The 20,286-nt window shown below is 40.9% G+C and overlaps 1 protein-coding gene across 4 annotated transcripts in view; it reads left to right on the plus strand.

Moving 5' to 3' along the window:
• The window catches only part of JAK2 (Janus kinase 2), a 338,377-nt gene that overhangs the window by 255,873 nt on the left and 62,218 nt on the right, over positions 1-20,286 (plus strand). For all 4 annotated transcript variants that reach the window (XM_073635018.1, XM_073635011.1, XM_073635003.1 and 1 more), the window contains 4 exons: positions 412-569; positions 11,003-11,114; positions 11,691-11,877; positions 13,812-13,939. In XM_073635018.1, the coding sequence (XP_073491119.1) occupies positions 412-569; positions 11,003-11,114; positions 11,691-11,877; positions 13,812-13,939 (585 nt within the window). The remainder of the gene's footprint in view (positions 1-411; positions 570-11,002; positions 11,115-11,690; positions 11,878-13,811; positions 13,940-20,286) is intronic.

Raw genomic sequence — 20,286 nt, forward strand, 5'->3', positions numbered from 1 at the left:
TACTATAGCTGCTGGCTTTTAAGAAATAACCTGTGGAGTGTAGTGCTTTCCTCCCCACAGTAGATTCTTTGCCAGGTTGGAGGGCATAAGCATTACTTTCAGTGGCATAAGCATTACTTTCAGTTTTGTGTGTGAATTTGCATATTAAACTATACACAGATAAAGTGCCCACTGTATTGCTTTGGCAGCATATTATTGATATCTTATTTTTTCAATTTAATTTTTTATGTAACAGTAAAAGCCTCGGTACACAGTATAAATTACCAAGGGAATTGTTAAATTGTTCATAGGTCTCTGTAAGGAATGCATGCTATACTGCGGACCTTTTACTGCTCCTTTAACCCTGTATTTAATTACTGCATGTCAAGTACTGTGTTCACTGCTTGCTATTCTTAATGTTTTTTTCTTCAGGAGGTAGAATTTTCTTCTTTAAAAGAAGCTCTATCCTTTGTGTCACTGATTGATGGATATTACAGATTAACAGCTGATGCACACCATTACCTTTGCAAAGAAGTAGTGCCGCCACGAGTACTGGAAGGCATTCATAGTTATTGCCATGGCCCGGTGTCGTAAGTATATATTTGTAAATGGATAAAGTGGAGCTGAAGTCTGGAAAAAAAAATTAGAAAGATTTTTTTTGGTAGAAGAGACATGTTTTCTAGTATTTAGGTAATGTGATAATGTATGTCCAGTGTGCATAAGCTAATGTTTCATCAATATTGGCCAACTAGTGGACAAAGAAGACAATGGTCGGGTGGAAAAATCCACAAAGATGGCAACGAGCACAGATTTGACATTGCTGGTTGAGGACAAACTTAAAGTGGATGTAAACCCAAATTTTTTTTTTTTTATGTCATAATGTAGAATATAAGATTTCCTATCATTTGAGCCCAGTCTTGCCACAAAGAGTTAATCCAGCTCTGAGCAATCCTCTTTTATTGTTCAGTGAGATAAAACTTGACAAACAGAGAAAAACTTTGTCAAATCCTCCCCCTTGCTGTGAGTGACAGGTGATTTACATCTCGTGCACTAGCCTAAGACAGGCATTATTTTTTAATTCCCACCCCCACTCCTTTCTTCAGCAGCTCTGCAAGGATTGGCTGTTCCACACCTCATGCATAATTTGGCATGCTGAAGTCATGTGGTTACTTTCCTGTCTTTTCACTGGCTGTTAGAGATCATAGCAGAAGTTCAGTGTAAGAAATACACAGGAGAAAATGCATATTGACAAGGGGAGTGTAGAGGTGGGCGGGGAGTCTACTGACATCACGGCTCCACCCACTGAGCTCCAGACAACAGACCCACCCACAGAATCTGCAGTTTTTCGGCTCTCATAACAGACAGAGGGGAGGCATTTGACAGGTAAAGATACATGCAGGAGGCATGTATATCCTTATAGATAACCCCTATGGCATTAGTTTAGAAAAGATGACATTGGGTTTATATCCACTTTAACGCTTGCCATACACGGATTGAAACTTGACCGGTTCAGAAGGTGGGAGGGTGGTTGGAGGATTCCTCCATCCCCATCATTATTTTTGTTCAGCCTACTGGCTGAAGAAAAAAAAAAATCTAACAGTGTAAGTTTAGGTACGCCATGCACCGATCAGTTCCTCTTTACCTATAAAGGGTTGTCACTTACGTTGAAAATAATAATCGTCATAATTGACAGGTTTATCATTAAAATGAACCCAAGCTGACCTTAAAAAGGTGCATAAGGTAAACACAGGATCTTGACCTCCTATGTAGATTTAGCTCTGCCCCCATCATCGTGCTCTACTTTACCCTCCTTTTTTTTTTTTTGTTACTGCTTACTCAGGCTCTTTCATTTGATAGTTAAAAGGTATTGGGCTTAGTCCAGGCTGGGCACAGGTCTAATTCCATCTTGAAGCGAAGTCAAGTCTCTGTGAACAGCTAGAACCTAGGATTGAAGAATGTCACAAGCTGCATGTGCTTCAGCACTGTTCACGGTTCTTCCCTTGAGCATTTTCTTTGGACAGATCAGGATCACATTATGTGAATATAGTATTCTGGGTGATCTTAAAAATCAAAGGTCCAAAAAAAGCGTTCTTTTGTATTATTCATTGCAAATTTTTGGTGTGGACCCTAAGAGCCGGTTCACACGGGGGCAACTTGTCAGGCGACCTAGCCGCCTGAGAAGTCGCCTCCCGTTCTGTGCTATGGAACCGTTCTAAGGGGAGCGACGCAAGTCGCTCCGACTTAGAAAAAGGTTCCTGTACGACTTTGGGGGCGACTTGCATAGACTTCTATACAGAAGTCGTTTTGCAAGTCGCCCGGGCAGTCGTGTGCAGGTCGCCTCGGTGAGGCGACCTGCAAGTCGTGCCGCCTCTGGTGTGAACCGAGGCTAACTTCAGCTTGTTCAATTAAGCTTTGACAATAAAACCCGGAAGCTGATACTATGTTACTATGCACAGCTGCATCAGTTTCTGTGTGCAATTTTAGTAAATCTCCCACATTGATTTGCATGGAAATAAGTGGGGAAGTAAAAACAAATTACTGTGTACTACTCAGCAAAATGCTCCACACCTGTATGTAGCTAATATGCGTGTCTTCCATTTACAAATACATATCTGTATAATCGGTGGTATAATTAACATTCCTTCTTAATTGCTGATCAGACAAGATCTGTTACTACATTGACTAAGAATAATATAGTCAGTATTGTGCAATGCTATAAGGTCCGGATGGTCCACGCGCCTCCTTTCAGAAGTCCTAACCCAAGTAACTACAAAACAAGGACTTTACATTTACATTTCAGATATTTAATATTATGGAGCTCTCCTGCAGATTGTGACACCTCACCCCACTGCTCAATAACTGATACCTTTAATTAAGCTCTCTCAGACACTGCCAAGGCCTGTATGCACTCTGCTCCAAGTCCCCACACCAAATTACTAGCCCACACGGAATGGACAGTTAGCAAGGTACAGCTGAACCCCTCCCTTGCATTTAGACACCTGTGGAGGAGATTGAAGAGGCATTATGTGGTTTACACCCACCGTGTGGTATCTGCGATGTTCATGCCTCCCCCTTTGGGAGGGTGCCAAATCCACCTGGCAAGGTGTGCCAATCTGCTCTAAAAGGCCCCTACATCAAACTGAAACAGACCTGTAAAAACAATTGTACAAATATTGGGATTGTATTCACAGAAAAAAATGAATGGCCTCAGCCCCCTGTTCCTTCCTTCTAAATCTTGTACCTGCCCTCTCACTCCCACTGCTAATGTCACTGCCAATCGTGCACCCTGTCCAAGCCACTTCCTGTACAATCCCCTCCTTATAACCCTGCATATTTCCCCCCAATAGCACCACCCCTTGATCATGAAACCTAGCTCCATCTAACTTGTGGAACATGGCACCCACCACTGCCATGATAGCCACATCACCGCACAAAGAAGCCGGCACCTGCCAAGACCCCCAATCTTAAAAGGCCTCATCCCCAGGTAGGTGCTGACCCCCCTAATAATACTGAGAATACAAGGCAATGTGCTACCTGTGAGAACTAAGAAAAAAAATACGGCTTTGACCATATCTATCCTGCAAATATTTCTACAATGTGATAAGAAGTATATCACATGCATATGTATCCATATAGAGCAACCCATGGAAAACAAACAGGTTGACAGATCAATTGTTTATGGTGGCAGACAAATGCCTGTGAATAGTCAATATGAATTAAAAAAAACTGTCCCACTCTTCCATGAGTCAAGAAATGTCTACCTCTCTTTCTCTTGCTTCTTCTCTAGAATAATTTAAACTTGCTAGATTGACCGAGCCAGAGCATATTGTATACTCTGCAGGAAATCCAGTATATTAGATGTCCCAGTCAACTGTTAGGATTTGTTCACACATAGCATGGTGACTGGCATTTTGTGCACTGCTAGGGCACATAGAAAACAATTGTCTTCTATATGCTTTGTTTGCACACCAACACAGACTAGAAGTGTGCTGCAGTGACCTATGGTAAAATGCAGACATGTAGCATTGTAAAGCAGCGCACAGGTAGGCACTGCATGTCGCTGTACAATACCGCAATGCACTGCACTGCTGTGCGAAGTCATGAATGAAGTGTAACTTTGTGCACTTTAACTTTAAAGGGAAATCAGTGTGATGCGCTGAAATGCGTATTGCACCACCCCCTTGCCATGGCTCACTGCAAGGAAAAACTTGACAGCTGCCCACATGCTAAAATGGGCCATTTAGAGTGCTCAAGCCCAGGTTCATAAACTGATATGATTTTGTCTTTCAGTATACTTGGCTGTGGTGAAAGAATATAAGCAAAAATAGATCTTTTAAGCCCCCCCCCCCTTTTTTTTTGTAAGCACTAATTTTTACTTTAATCATACAGGACATGTTTTTTTCCCCTCACTGAGCCAACAATTTAACTGCTAATTAGTCTGGTAAAACTATACTTGTGTAACTGTAGGTTACCATGGTAAAGAAGTGGTTGTACAGAGTGTTCTCACTGCAAAATCATCAGATTCTATAGCCAAAATGTTAAGCAGCTGTTAAATCACAACAAGAGAAGTCCGTAATTGCTTCAACTAGGCCTCAAGCTATATGTATTCTAATGCAGTGTCCTCACAAAATCAACAGTGTGTAATCTGCTGCTAAAGATGTATTTCAGACAATGCTGTCGGGTTGAAGAGCCTGTATGACAAAAGGGACAAATGGAATGTTTGTTGTGCCCTTATAAATCTGCAAGGGATATAAGCAGACTTGGTGGTGCTCAGACCACCCTTTTGTTTTAGGAAGCTCTTTAAAAATGCCCTCCTCTTCAACACCACAAAAAAAGACCTTTATTTTAACAAAATACCATATTTATCAGCATATAACACGCACAGGCGTATAATACACACCTTAAATGTAATAAGAATATTCCTGTGCTACCCAATTGGAAAAAGAAAAGAAAACAAGAACTCAGAAAAATAGTAAAAACGCACGTATGCGACTGGACAGCTGCATGCACCGAAGCAAGGGTCAGACATAAGCCCAAAATCAAACTGAGGTATAAGGGGGGAGGTGCTGCGCTAACCAGAAGAAAGCTGTAAATCTCTGTCTGTGGTCAATTAATAAAATGACATAAAATCGCATAGTAAATCGCATAAATAAGTGTTGACACTAAAAAACATTCAAGTCTTAATAATCAGCATCATGTGTATGTGAAAAAAAAGTGCATAAAAAATCCTTTTCAATTGGTATATACTAAATGACAAAAAAATTGCATGTTAAATCGCATAAATAAGTGTTGACACTAAAAACATATAAATCTAGATAATCATGTGTTGGTGCACAAAGGGACATAAACACTACTTCATGTGAATAATTCTAAATAAAAATACATAGAATAAATCAGAAATAACCATCAAAAACATATCCTTATAAATGGTGCAAAAACGTACAAAGTGCCAGTGCTTAAAGGCGATCTAGATATCGCAAATAAAACACATCAATCCAACGCAATATGGATAATAAATAATATAAATAAATGTCCCAATAATAGTGATATATGATATATTGTGCTGGCCTGCGAACCAAATGACCAATGGCATGCCAATAAGTGCAGCAAACTTAAAGTGCCAGTGTAAAAGTCATTGAAGGTGCAAAAGCAAGTTCTGGTGTATTCAACAAAACAACAGTGGGGTGTCTGGGATGCAATTCACTCAGTGTCCTCTTTGTGCATAAAACACTAATGTAAGCAGTGGCCCCTTACCTAGCGGTGCTAGATCAACCGCATGAATTGTAGCTAAAACGCCAGGTCCTGAGCCTCAATCGCGTCCCTATATCCACGCTTGCCGGTGTTGGGTTATCCTAATGGCAGCTGATTACAAGTGGCCATGGTCCTATCAGGGGTCCTGGACCAGCGCGGATCCTAGCTCAGCCTCCACATCTCAGGTATGTATGTACAGGAATATGCAGGACAAAGGTACTTGATAGTGAAGTATGTATTAACCAGGTAATGCTTTATTAAAAATCTTTAAGTAGATGTACTCACATAAAAACAATGCAGAGCAAACCTCTCTCCTACGAGCAGCGAACTCGTTCTGTGTCTAGCAATCTGAAACAGCCTATTCCGTCCCTAACGGCGATAAAGCGTCGTTAAATAGCGGCGCTTTACCTCCGACGCCCCCCACTCCAGTGTGGAAGTGCCCTATAAGTAGTGTGGCTAACTTTACAAAGTAATTGAGACCATAGGTAGCCTCTACACTTGTCCTGCTTCTGCTGATTGGTTTTCGTACTTGGATCTTCTGTCATTAAGCTGTTTGGCTCTGGTGTGCTGCCAGCATTCAGCAACACTGGCTTCCAGTATTCCTGTAGAAGCCCAATGTTTATGTAGCAGGTGGTACTTAGCAGGCATACTTTGGCCATAGACACTGTTGCCATCTATGACCAGAGGGTAAGACTTCGTACACACTATAAAATTTTTGTTGTCTAATTTCCTTTAGATTTACCAAAACCATGTAGTGCAAGGGCCTGCCTGATTGCATACATATTGAAACTCTTAAGGTTTGCCCTCAGATTATATGCTTTTGGTAAATCTGAAGGAAAAAAATCTACAGAAAATTGTATAGTGTGTATCCAGCTTTAGTGTAGGGGGTTTCTATTTTCTGAAAGTGGCCTATATTAATAGAAACCTGTTATGAGACAACAATACAGTAACTGTCATTATTGACATCCCAGAAATGTGTTCTGTTGGTCAAGTGAATGAGATTTTATTTTCCTTTGGGGAAATTGGATGTAGTAAGCTGGCCGTTTATCATCACCTTCTCCACTTTTTTCAGACTATGTTGCATATGTAGGTGCTGACAAAAGTTTGAACTAGACGGATTGAATAACTTGGCTAAGAAATCTCTTTTTTTGTACTGTGTGGGGATGGACCATGGCCAGTGGGAGTAAAAAATGACCCGGTGTCAGTGGGAAAAAACAAGGCCCCATTCTTGGTGTTGGTAAGAAGAGAGAGGAGTAGCGCCCCATTCTTGGTGTCGGTAAGAGGAATAGGGCCCCATCCTTGGTATCAGTGGGAGGAATAGTGCCCAATCACTGATATCGTTGGGAGGAATAATTTCCCCATCATTGGTGTCAGTGGCAGCAATAGTGTCCCATCATTGGTATCAGTGGGAGGAATAGCGCCTCTGGGGGCAGGATAAAAGCAAGCAAAGGCCCACACCCAGCCCCCGGACTGCAGTTTAGAGACCACTGATATACAGTATCTCACAAAAGTGAGTACATCCTCACATTTTCGGAAATATTTTATTATATCTTTTGTTGCCAGCGGTTTAGACATTAATGGCTGTGTGTTGAGTTATTTTGAGGGGACAGCAAATTTACACTATTATACAAGCTGTACACTCACTACTTTACATTATAGCAAAGTGTCATTTCTTCAGTGTTGTCACATGAAAAGATATAATAAAATATTTACAAAAACGTGAGGGGTGTACTCACTTTTGTGAGATACTGTATATACACTAAGAAGGAAGGCAGCATTTCTACCAAAATTTTAGTTTTGCTAGATTTTTTTTTTAACACCTGCTGTGGGTATACCTGGAGGTGGCTGCCCATATCTGTAGCAGCTCCAAAAACCTTCCTGTCACAGCTGAAGCCATTCTGATAGGCAAAGCATCAGCAATACCTGATTTGCCAAAGTTTGCCCACCTTTCCTGCCTCCTGAACACTATTAGCTGCACTTTTTAGTAATAGATATATGTAGAGGGGTGATTAGCAGCAAGCTCTGACACTACTTGAAAGTGTTGTATTTGCCTTTCTGAATAGCTAGGCATTTGGCTGTGACAGCATTTATTTGCTGGCACCAATAGGTGCCTACACTTTATACCTTTAGCAGTTTTGTTTTGTTTGAAAAAGTCTCTTTAAAGTGTTGAATATCTGCAGCATTGGTCAAAGAAGTATTCAAACAGGCTAGAATTTTCCTTATACTATGCAAGTTATATATTTTTCATAAAAGCAGCAATAACTTTAGTTGCATGGGAAATTTCTATGTTCAACGGTGAAAACAATTTCACAATCGGGCAGAACTGAAAGTTAAGCAAATTTTTTTAAAATAAAAACCAAGGATAAAGGCTAGATACCCAGGACTTCTGATTTCCATCCAAACATTGAGGGTTGTACCCTACACCACCCAGAGCTGGAAATTGCCTTGTTGCCAGTGAGATACTGTATATGATAAATTAAACACGCTTTAACAAATGACTTCACGTCAGAAGCAATCTCTTTCACATCAGACATCCACCTTTAACATCAGTATATTCACTCAGTCCTTGTTGCATCCTCTGGTAACCAATGGAGGCACATTGAGAACAGCAGCCAAATAAGGCTGGCCGTAGACAGCTTGATTCCTGCTGAATCTGCCAAAATTCAAGCCATGAATGACTTTGCGAACATCACCTCGCTCGACAAAAGTCTACTAAAAAAACCAACTGAGCCAAGTGAAAATCTTTGTACCTGGCTGGATGCAGCTACTGCTCAGCATTGTCATTGTATTCAGGCAACTGTTGCACACTACGATAGCCAGCAGTGGAAATTCTTTCATCTATGCTGTAAGACCCCTTTCACACTGGGGCGTTTTTCAGGCGCTTTAGCGTTAAAAAAATTGCCTGTAAAGCTCCTGAAAGAAGCCTCATCTGCAATCTCAATGTGAAAGCCCGAGTGCTTTTACACTGGGGTGCTGCGCTGGCAGGGAGTCAAAAAAAGTCCTGCAAGCAGCTTCTTTGCAGCGCTTTCGTGTTTTTGCCACCGGGCTGGGTGCGCCGATGGCCCGACCCCCTTCACACTGTCAGCGCCCAAAAAACACCTGAAAAACACCCCTGTGTGAAAGGGGTCTTAAGCGGTGCTTTACCAGCATTTTTCGGGCGCTGGCAGTGTGAAAGGGCTCGGGCTTTCACATTGGGATTGCAGATGAGGCTTCTTTCAGGCGATTTATGGGCGCTTTTTTTAACGCTAAAGCGCCTGAAAAACGCCCCAGTGTGAAAGGGGTCTAAGTGTGGATGGGGGAAACAACTGATTTTTTTCTCATTCAGCTCATTGGCTGTATATAACTACCATATTGTAATCCTTTCCGGTACCTAATGTGTGCAGATCCTGAATGGAGAGGGAGAAGGGTAATTTGAGGTGAATCATGAACTTTGGTTTATGCTGTGTACTATTACACACACCTTTATTATTTAAAAAGGAAGCCTGAAACTCAGTGGTGGTTTCGAAGCAGACAGCTAATTAGTTTGAAAGATCGCTTCTCTATTTATTAAAAAAAAAAAAAAAAAAGTGACAACAGGAAAACAACTCTGTTTTGAGCTGCTGCATTAGGCTTGCGATAGGTTGCTGGTTAAGTAATTTCTATGCATTCAAATATTTAAGAGGTAATTCATCCATCCAACTGATTCATGTAGATGGAGGAATCTTGTTTTTTTGTCTTTTTGTTCAGCCTGCTCAAAAAAAAAAAAAAAAAAGCGGACCCATCTTTGGCCAGTCTAACATAAAAATGTCTTATGGTTATCTGCAGTCTATTGTGACCTAATTTAGCCTAAGCTGTTTGTTTTATGTAAGCTGCCCATAGACCTTGGATCGGTTATACATGCAAGCATAATTCTACCGCCCTAAAGGCAAAACTTTTTTTTTTTTTTTTTTTTTTTTTTTTTTAGCTTTGGATAGAATTGGGAGGGATTAGAACACCTGTCAGATTTTTATTGCTGTCTGTGCCCCTGTTAGGGAGATTCACTCTGTCATGTTTATCGTTATCAAAAGTGAGATTAAAAAGAATCTTGAATTTTGGGTTGGCATTAGAAGACTTAAAGAATGGAAATCCTCCAATGAGGACACTAGTTCTGGTGACTCTGGTGACAAACTGTGATTCCCTCACTTTGGAGGGATTCCATATCACTACCTGTTTTAGCTACGGAACAGGAAGTAAAGGGAAATCTCTCCAAGAGGATACAGGTGGCAAAAAAACAAAACAACAAACTGATGGGGGTTATAACCCTCCCTTACTGTATCCAAAATAAAAATTTTTGCTTTTAGCTACACTATAAGCATGTGTTTCAGTCCCCACATATTCAAACCAGAATGGTTGTGTCAGGTGACTGGTCATGTGGAGTAAGAAAAGATAAGCTCCTGACACCTCTGGCACTGGCTTATTAGAGTGAAAATAACTGCATTCAGATAGGGTTTTCTAATTTGTGCAATCACTATTCTTCTCCCCCTTAGCTATGGCTGCTGGTGTCCTCACAGACATTTAGGGTTTGATTTACTAAAACTGGAGAGTGAAAAATCTGGTGCAGCTCTGCATAGAAACCAATTGGCTTCCAGGTTTTAGCCTAGGTTCACACTGCTGCGGGATTGAAATTGTTCCACTGAACTCGCACAATTTCACACCCGCATGTCAGTATATCTTCGGGGGCAATTTCAGAGACATCTGTGCGGGTTCCTGCACAGATGTCTATTGAAATCGCATCCAAAGTCGCCAAAAGTAGAATAGAAACTACTTTTGGGAATCAGTGCTGCACCGCAAAGTTGGCTTTGCACCGATTCGGACGGTGCTATTGCCAGCAGTAGCCGCCGATTTGGCATGCGATTTGACATGTCAAATCACATGCAAGATCACATCAGTGTGAACCTGAGCTTATTGTCAAAGCTGAATTGAACAAGCTGACGTTAGAAGCTGTTTGGCTACCATGCACAGCTGCACCAGATTTTGCACTGTCCAATTTTTGTAAGTCAGTCCCTTATTGTCATCTAGTTCTGGAAATTGTCATCTAATTTGTTTTGGCCCCTACTGTCCTTGCTAATATTTGTTCCGTTCCTGCCAAAAGGTTGCTTATTTTTTCTACTTCTTTATGGAATGCTTAATTTTTTTGTTCTAGACCATGTTATGAGTTCAACATAAATAGAACAACTTACCCCAATGTATAAAGCTGCAGCATATTCTTGGTCAATTTCCTAATGATGCCTCTCCCCTATCTCCTCGGTTATAGGATGGAATTTGCAATTGACAAGCTCAAAAAAGCAGGAAGCCAAAAAGGAATTTTCATACTTCGATGCAGTCCTAAAGAATTTAACAAGTACTTCCTCACATTTGCAGTAGAGGTAATTATAAAAGTTAAAGTGGCAGTAAAGGTTTGATTTTTATTTTTAAAAAATAACAAACATGTCATACTTGCCTCCACTGTGCAGCTTGTTTTGCGCAGAGTGGCCCCGAATGGCGTTTTCTGGGGTCCCCCGGCGGCTCTCCTAGCTCCTCCCCGTCTCAGATAACCCCCTGGGAGAAGCGCTCTCCCGGGGGGTTACCTTGCGGGCGCGCTCCCGAGTCCTGCATTCGGCGTCCATAGCCGTCAAGTGCAGGACTCGCCTCCGCGTCATTTGATTTGATTGACAGCAGCGCAAGCCAATGTCTGCACTGCTATCAATCTATCCAATGAAGAGCCGAGAACCCTGGGCAAAGATCCAGCATGTTCGCGACGTGGGACTTTCCAGGATTCAGGTAAGCAAAACGGGGGGCTGGGGGGGCCAGTAATCGTCAGATGTTTTTTCACCTTAATGCATAGGATGCATTAAGGTTAAAAAACAGGAACCTTTACAACCCCTTTAATAACATTCAAAACAAATGAGTTTATTACATTGATTTAATTTTTCTATTTATGTGTTTTTTTTTTTTTTTTCCAGCGTGCTGGAGTACCTGAATATAAACACTGCTTGATAACAAAAACTCCAAATGGGGAATACAACCTACGAGGTGCCAAGAAAAATTTTGGCACACTGAAAAATTTGTTAAACTGCTACCAGAAAGAAACCGTCCGCTCAGATGGCATCATTTTCCAGTTTACTCGATGCTGCCCCCCTAAACCCAAAGGTCAGACATGGTGGCCTTCATTTTAAAAGCAAACGGAACATTAAAGGAAAGGTTTTTAAAGGTGTACTGATCTAGAATGAACATGTAGATCAGGGGTAGGCAACCTCAGCCCTCCAGCTGTGGTGAAACTACAATTCCCATGATACATTGCAAGACCCTGAAAATCACAGGCATGACTCCTAGAGGCAGAGGCATGATGGGATTTGTAGTTTCACCACAGCTGGAGGGCCGAGGTTGCCTACACTTGATGTAGATGGTAAAGCTGGAAATATATGGAGCCCTGCACTGCTGTTTTTTTTCAGTAACTTGCTATGTAGGTAAAAAGGATAAGCATTACAGAGCCAAATCCTGCATGTTTGAAAACAATTCTGCAGCAGACGTTCCCATAGTTCTATTCTCACTACTTTACTTTAATGTTACTCATTGTGTTTATTACATTGCGAGATGAAGTGCTAAACCAGTTAAAATCTGTGGGGAATGTGTTTGTTGTTATGACTGAGATGTCCACTAAGGGCCTAGTGAATATTTTAGCAACTATATTACTATCTCATTACGTTGTCTATTGAATGCAATTCCTTGATGCATCCTTCTCAAAACCTGAATGAAGCACCTGAGACACGTAAATTTGTTACTGGAGAAGTTGAAGTGCCAATTTATATCAAATAAGTGAAATCAATCTGACTGAACACCGTTCTGGCATTAAACAAAAAAAAAAAGTTTACTCTGCACAATTTTTGACCAACTCAAAGTTTTACTATTTCTACATTTTGTTTTAAATTATAGTCCTCACCCCAGCAACATAACAAAGATAATACCTGGTGCATCTGGATAAGGATGCGCATATCATATGGGGGAGTCCATATCTTTGTGTAAGCAGTGAGTGACCTGTAGCTTAACTAGGACAGCTTCTGGGAAATGAATAGAACAATGTAGGAGCTGTATTTGCTACTCGGAAGGAGAAACAATTGGGGGGGAGGGGATTGGAAGATTACATTGAACATAATGTTTTGCTTTTATGGGGCAAGAACATGGCATTAGTAGCTTATAGGGCCTGGTAGAAAGACTGTGAAGTAAAAGGTTGATATACGTTAAGTATAAAAAAGGGATGACCTCAGTACCTTAAGCAGATGCCTCGACCACTCAAAGATGGAAAAAGCAATGCCCCTAGTATGTCTTAAAAATATGGGGGATATATTGTATGAGAGATCCACAAATATAAATTATAGATGTGTGAGACAATCTGTTCTAAAAAAACATCACAATCATGCCAGTGTAACTTACAGATCATTCTAAATGCTGTTTCATGCCCTGTTTAAATCTGGCCAGACCACATATATTCAAAAATGTCCTTTTAAAATATTATAAATCTGCTGCTGCCAGTTTCAAAAAGATATCAGGATCATATGCAAAAACCTCATCCTGGTAATTAAATAAAATGTCACTCTCAAAACGTGTGATGGATCTGCAGTTAAGAACTATGACTTGTGTGCAAATTATTATTATTTTTTATTAAACTAAAAATAATGTATAGTAAATAATCTTCACCTTAAGGATGCTAATAGCCATAGTATGTGTGGAGAAAAGACCTTTTCTTTGTGCTTCATACTTTTGAACTCTGTTTACCAGTTACGGCTAGTTATGCAGGTTTGGTAGTGTATCCAAGCTTTTTCATCATATTGCTAACTTTAATTTGGTTTGGCAAACAAGCATCCGTAGTAATAGATCTATTAGTAGAAAAATATTAGACCAATAAATAGAGGAGAGCTAGTAAATCTAAAAGCAAATGTTAGAAATAATGCATTTTATTTATCTTGACTTAAAAAAATAGGAAATACAGTGTGATTGTGTAATGGGATTGGGGTGAATTTACAGAAGGGTAATTGTAATATCTCTAATCTTCTTATGTGAAATTAAATGTTTTGTCATTTTTATAGATAAATCAAACCTGATTATCTTCAGGAGCAACAGAGTATCAGATGTCCCATTATCACCTTCTTTGCAGCGGCATACCAATGTGAATCAGATGGTCTTTCACAAGATCAGAAGTGAAGACTTGACTTACGTATGTTTTATTTGGGGTTCATTTCTCTAATGAAGTTTGCATTCTCCTTGCTTGACACGCCCTAATATCAGAACTCCAGGCAAACAGGTAGTACACAGTTGAACTACATATACTGTACGTGACTCTTCAGCCAGTCTTGCAACTTGCGCACCTATGCTGCCACATGCATTGTGAGAAGGAACTTCACCGTTTTCTGGTTCAACTTTATAATCTCCCTTTGTGCAATAAACTGGATAGAGGCAGAAATGTAAAACAGGAAGGTGTGAAGCTGAACTAGGACATAGACATCTGTCTGACTGTGCAGTGTGGCAAATGTATGCAACTCACAAAACTGGCTGAACAGAATTACAAATCTTTTCAGGGTTAAAAAGTCTCACATTTATTTCATCTGTTATCTTAGCTGTTTACCTGGACTGCTGTTTTACTGTTAATTATAAGGGAAATTAAAGTGGAGGTGCTACATATTGCTAATGTTAAAAAATGGAAGCCATATTATGGTTACATTGGGACATACTGTATGTATAAAATGTCTGTAAGAGTGGCAGTTCATTGACTAGTCTCTTGTATGCTGTATAAAAAACAGTGTTGTCTACCTGCCACTACACTGTGGTATGAAGGGACAAGACATTTTTGGAAGGGGCCCCAAAATGCTTTTCACGTTCATGAAATCTTACTGACATTCCAGATGTGTTGAGGAACATCGATATACTATGGATACACTTTGGGATGTATGTTATGTAGTCTTTCTATACTCAAAGTCTATGCCACAAGACCCCACATTTTAGTGCGTGAGGCCCTATGGGGATACATTTTCTTTCCATTTATCCTTTTCCCTATCAAGTCATCAACTGAATAAAAGCAATTGAAGAGTATTGTGAAGTTGTTGCATTGGTAATCTTTGTAGTTTCTGAACATCCTTAGTTACTCTTGGCCCATATCTAATTCGTATATAAATAATCTGAACATACCATGGAAGACATTTATGATAAAGCGCTAGAAAATATCTTTCTATAGTATGCCCTTATTTTTTTCATTCACTTTTGCACAGAACCTTTTCATATTTACAATTGTAAAGCCTATCTCCAGCCAGTTGTCATCTGCGTCCCTGTTGGGAAACATTCCCCACATCTTGTCAGGCAAACTGATAATAACACATTTTGTGCCAAAGTGGAAAAGGTTTAGAATTTGCAGCAATGTTTTTATTGCTGTCGTGTTTGTGACGCTTTTTTCTATTGGCAAAACAGGAATGAGGGAAAATCTACCCAATGGGGTCACATACAAAAATGTAAACGCTAGCCCAAACGTAAAAAAAAAAAAAAAAAATTTAAAAGCCTGGGGTGAAGGAGGGAAAAACAATTTTTCTTTTCAAATGTATTTGGTTAGTCTTTTTAAAACTGAAATGTAGAGCACCATACAGTATCTATTTTCCTTAATATAGGCAGTATGGCACTACTGGCTATTATGGTTGTTATTAGGGTTGCACTGATACCAGTTTTTTTAAGACCGAGTACAAGTACCGATACTTTTCCTCAAGTACTCGCAGATACCGATTACCGATACCTATTTTTTTTTTTTTTTTTTTTTTAAATTTAACCACGTCCCAACCAGCGAACGCCGATTTACGTCGGCAGAATGGCACTGGTGGGCAAAAGGGCTTACAGGTACGTCCCCTTTAAGAAGCACGCCGCATTCTCTGTGACCGCGGGTCCCTCGGACTCGATGTCCGCTGGGTGCCCGGTGCCCGCGATCGCTGGGTGCCCGCGATCGTGTCATAGAGAGGTAGAACAGGGAGATGCTTTTGTAAACAAAGCATTTCCCCAGTCTGCCTAGTGACAGGACAGAGATCACACCTCTCTGTCTTCAAGAGCAGTGATCGCTGTCCTGTGTTGTAGCCCCTCCCCTCCACAGTTAGTTAGAATCACTCCCTAGGACACACTTAACCCTTTCATTGCCCCGTAGTGGTTAACCCCTTCACTGCCAGTGTCATATGCACAGTAATCATGCATTTTTATAGCATTGATCGCTGTATAAATGACAATGGTCCCAAAATAGTGTCAAAAGTGTCCGATCTGTCCGCCATAATGTCCCAGTCTTGATAAAAATCGCAGATCGCCACCATTACTAATAAAAAAAAATTAATAATAAAAATGCCAAAAAGCTATCCCCTATTTTGTAGATGCTATAAATTTTGTGCAAACCAATCAATATACGCTTATTGCGACTTTTTTTTTTTTTTTTTAACAAAAATATGTAGAAAAATACATATCGGTCTAAATTGAGGAAAAAATTTTTTTTTTTTATATATTTTTGGGGGATATTTATTATAGCAAAAAGTAAAAAATATTGTTTTTTTTTTTTTTTTAATTGTCGCTCTTTTTTTGTTTATAGCACAAAAATAAAAAAACGCAGAGGCGATCAAATACCAATAAAAGAAAGCTCTATTTGTGGGGAAAAAAAAGGATGTCAATTTTGTTTGGGTACAACATCACATGACCGCGCAGTTGTCAGTTAAAGCGACACAGTGCCGAATCGCAAAAAGTGCTCTGGTCAGGAAGAGGGTAAAATCTTCTGGTGCTGAAGTGGTTAAATTATTTTTAACACTGTACCTTTTAACATTTTTTTGGTGGGGAAGGGGGGTTATTGTTTAGGGTGGAGAGGTGGGGAGGGGTGTTATTGTTTAGGGTGGAGAGTCGGAAAGAGGTGTTATTGTTTAGGATGAAGAGGCGGGGAGGGGGTCATTTAGGGTGTGGAGGGTTGTTTTTTGTTTAGGGTGGAGAGGTGTTATTGTTTGTATATGCAGGAAGGGAGGGGAAGGGGGGAATTTGGGAACCCTACAGCTTCCAATCACTGCACTACAACACCCAGCAGACCTGCCCTTTACCTCCAAGAAGTTCTGCAACAGTTGAGACACTTACAGTGGGGACGGAAAGTATTCAGACCCCCTTAAATTTTTCACTCTTTGTTATATTGCAGCCATTTGCTAAAATCATTTAAGTTCATTTTTGTTCCTCATTAATGTACACACAGCACCCCATATTGACAGAAAAACACAGAATTGTTGACATTTTTGCAGATTTATTAAAAATGAAAAACTGAAATATCACATGGTCCTAAGTATTCAGACCCTTTGCTGTGACACTCATATATTTAACTCAGGTGCTGTCCATTTCCTCTGATCATCCTTGAGATGGTTCTACACCTTCATTTGAGTCCAGCTGTGTTTTGAATATACTGATTGGACTTGATTAGGAAAGCCACACACCTGTCTATATAAGACTTTACAGCTCACAGTGCATATCAGAGCAAATGAGAATCATGAGGTCAAAGGAACTGCCTGAAGAGCTCAGAGACAGAATTGTGGCAAGGCACAGATCTGGCCAAGGTTACAAAAAATTTCTGCTGCACTTAAGGTTACTAAGAGCACAGTGGCCTTTATAATCCTTAAATGGAAGACGTTTGGGACGACCAGAACCCTTCCTAGAGCTGGCTGTCCGGCCAAACTGAGCTATCTGGGGAGAAGAGCCTTGGTGAGAGAGGTAAAGAAGAACCCAAAGATCACTGTGGCTGAGCTCCAGAGATGCAGTCGGGAGATGGGAGAAAGTTGTAGAAAGTCAACCATTACTGCAGCCCTTCACCAGTCGGGGCTTTATGGCAGAGTGGCCCGACGGAAGCCTCTCCTCAGTGCAAGACACATGAAAGCCCGCATGGAGTTTGCTAAAAAACACCTGAAGGACTCCAAGATGGTTAGAAATAAGATTCTCTGGTCTGATGAGACCAAGATAGAACTTTTTGGCCTTAATTCTAAGCGGTATGTGTGGAGAAAACCAGGCACTGCTCATCACCTGTCCAATACAGTCCCAACAGTGAAGCATGGTGGTGGCAGCATCATGCTGTCGGGGTGTTTTTCAGCTGCAGGGACAGGGCGACTGGTTGCAATTGAGGGAAAGATGAATGTGGCCAAGTACAGGGATATCCTGGACGAAAACCTTCTCCAGAGTGCTCAGGACCTCAGACTGGGCTGAAGGTTTACCTTCCAACAAGACAATGACCCTAAGCACACAGCTAAAATAACGAAGGAGTGGCTTCACAACAACTCAGTGACTGTTCTTGAATGGCCCAGCCAGAGCCCTGACTTAAACCCAATTGAGTATCTCTGGAGAGACCTAAAAATGGCTGTCCACCAAAGTTTACCATCCAACCTGACAGAACTGGAGAGGATTTGCAAGGAGAAATGGCAGAGGATCCCCAAATCCAGGTGTGAAAAACTTATTGCATCTTTCCCAGAAAGGCTCATGGTTGTATTAGATCAAAAGGGTGCTTCTACTAAATACTGAGGAAAGGGTCTGAATACTTAGGACCATGTGATATTTCAGTTTTTCTTTTTTAATAAATCTGCAAAAATGTCAACAATTCTGTGTTTTTCTGTCAATATGGGGTACTGTGTGTAAATTTATGAGGGAAAATGAACTTAAATGATTTTAGCAAATGGCTGCAATATAACAAAGAGGGAAAAATGTAAGGGAGTCTGAATACTTTCCATCCCCACTGTAGGGAAAGTCGTCAGAGGTGGGGGGGAAGGGAAGCCTAGCTCAGTGCTGGATACACTACTCACCAGGCAGATCAGTCACCTGGCAGCTGCCCACAGAGGAGCCAGAGGAAGAGAAGCACATCTCCTGGGAGAACACAAAAAACAGAGCTAAGGGGGGCGTCACCAGCGTAGGATGGGGCGGGGCCAGCACAGGAGGAGGCAGGTCCACTGCTGGGCAGGGAAATCCCCACTGACAGCTGAAACGTCATCGGTTGTTAAGGATGCGGCGACCCCGCTCCTTAACAATTGATAATTGCCTGCGTTCTTTTGTATACATTTAATCTGTCAGCGGGGGAATCCTGCTGACAGATAAAACAACCGAACCTGATGGTATCGGTTTCAGGTATCGGCATATTTGCGCGCATACCGATACTTATGCAAATGCTTAGTATCAGTACTGGTATCTGTGCAACCCTACTTGTTATGGTCTCTAAGGCTCGATTCACACCTATGCATGTTGCTTTTGAGCGTTTTTGGAGGTTTTTTTTTCATGCTTGCCACGTTTTTGAGCAGCGTTTTTGCTGCGTTTTTGCCGCGTTTTGCGTTTTTTTTTTTTTTTTTTTTTTTTTACAGTCTAAAAAAAAAAATTAAAAAAAATAAAAACGCTGCAAAAACGGTGCACTTGCGTTTTTGATGCTTGTCCATTGAATTCCATTACATGCAAAACGCTGCATTTTGCATGAAAAAAAGTCCCTGACCCTTTCCAAAAATGCAGAGATACAAAAAGGCATTGATGTGAACATGTTCCATAGGAACCCATGTTAAAAAATTCCCATGCATTTCTGCAAAATGCATCAAAAAACGCGCTAGTGTGAATGGAGCCTGAGGGCCCATTCATACTTTTGCAGTAATGCATTTCAGCAAAGCACCTGTGTTGCAGTGCACTACAATCTACAATGCATAGTAATGCGCTAGTGCACAGAAAACAAGGATCGCATAGTGAAAAACAAACCAGGGTCCCCCTGCCCCCAAAAAACCAGCAGCTACGTACCCAGATTCATTCACCAAAAGAATCAAACGGTGCGTGTGTGTGCACGCGCCAGCGTAGTGGACAAATAGAAACTGGGACTGTTTTTCCATGCTGATGAGCTTATGTTAATACTGTACATATACAGTATATTGTTGTCTTTATGAAAGATTGGAGTAAATAAGTATTCTCACTTTTAGCCTGGCAAAATCTTTTTTATTTATTTTATTTTTCATATTGTTTATTTTTTTGAGTCACAATGATTAGGAGGATGAAGAATAATTGTGTTATTTGAGGTGGTCTCACTTACAGCACTCCTCTGGTACAGTGGTGTATTTGCTGTGTGCTGCATTAGCAGCACAATGCATAAGCCCTAATACCCAAGTGTTTGTAAGTAAGTGATTCTAAATGCATTTTTTTAAAATCACAAACATTTTATACTTGCCTGCTCTGTTTTGCACAGAGCAGCCCTAATTATCCTCTTCTGGGGTCTCGCGCTAGTGCTCTGGGCTCCTCACCCTGTTGAGTGCCCACATAGCAAGCTGCTTGCTCCGGGGTCACTTGCGCCGCACTCACTCCCGAGCCGGCTCTGTGTCCATTGTCATTCCCCCCGCTCTCTCCTCACTGGCTGTGATTGACAGGAGCAGGAGGCAATGGTTCCCACAGCTGCTTCTTCATCCAGCGACAAAAGAGAAAGCCACTGCTCAGGTAAGTAATTGGGCTCAGGTAAGTAATTAGGGGAGCTGCATGCAGAAGCTTTTTTTACCTTGAGGCCGGGTTCACACTGGTGCG

Source organism: Aquarana catesbeiana, linkage group LG01 (assembly GCF_042186555.1).
Source record: "Aquarana catesbeiana isolate 2022-GZ linkage group LG01, ASM4218655v1, whole genome shotgun sequence".
Taxonomy (NCBI): Eukaryota; Metazoa; Chordata; class Amphibia; order Anura; family Ranidae; genus Aquarana; species Aquarana catesbeiana.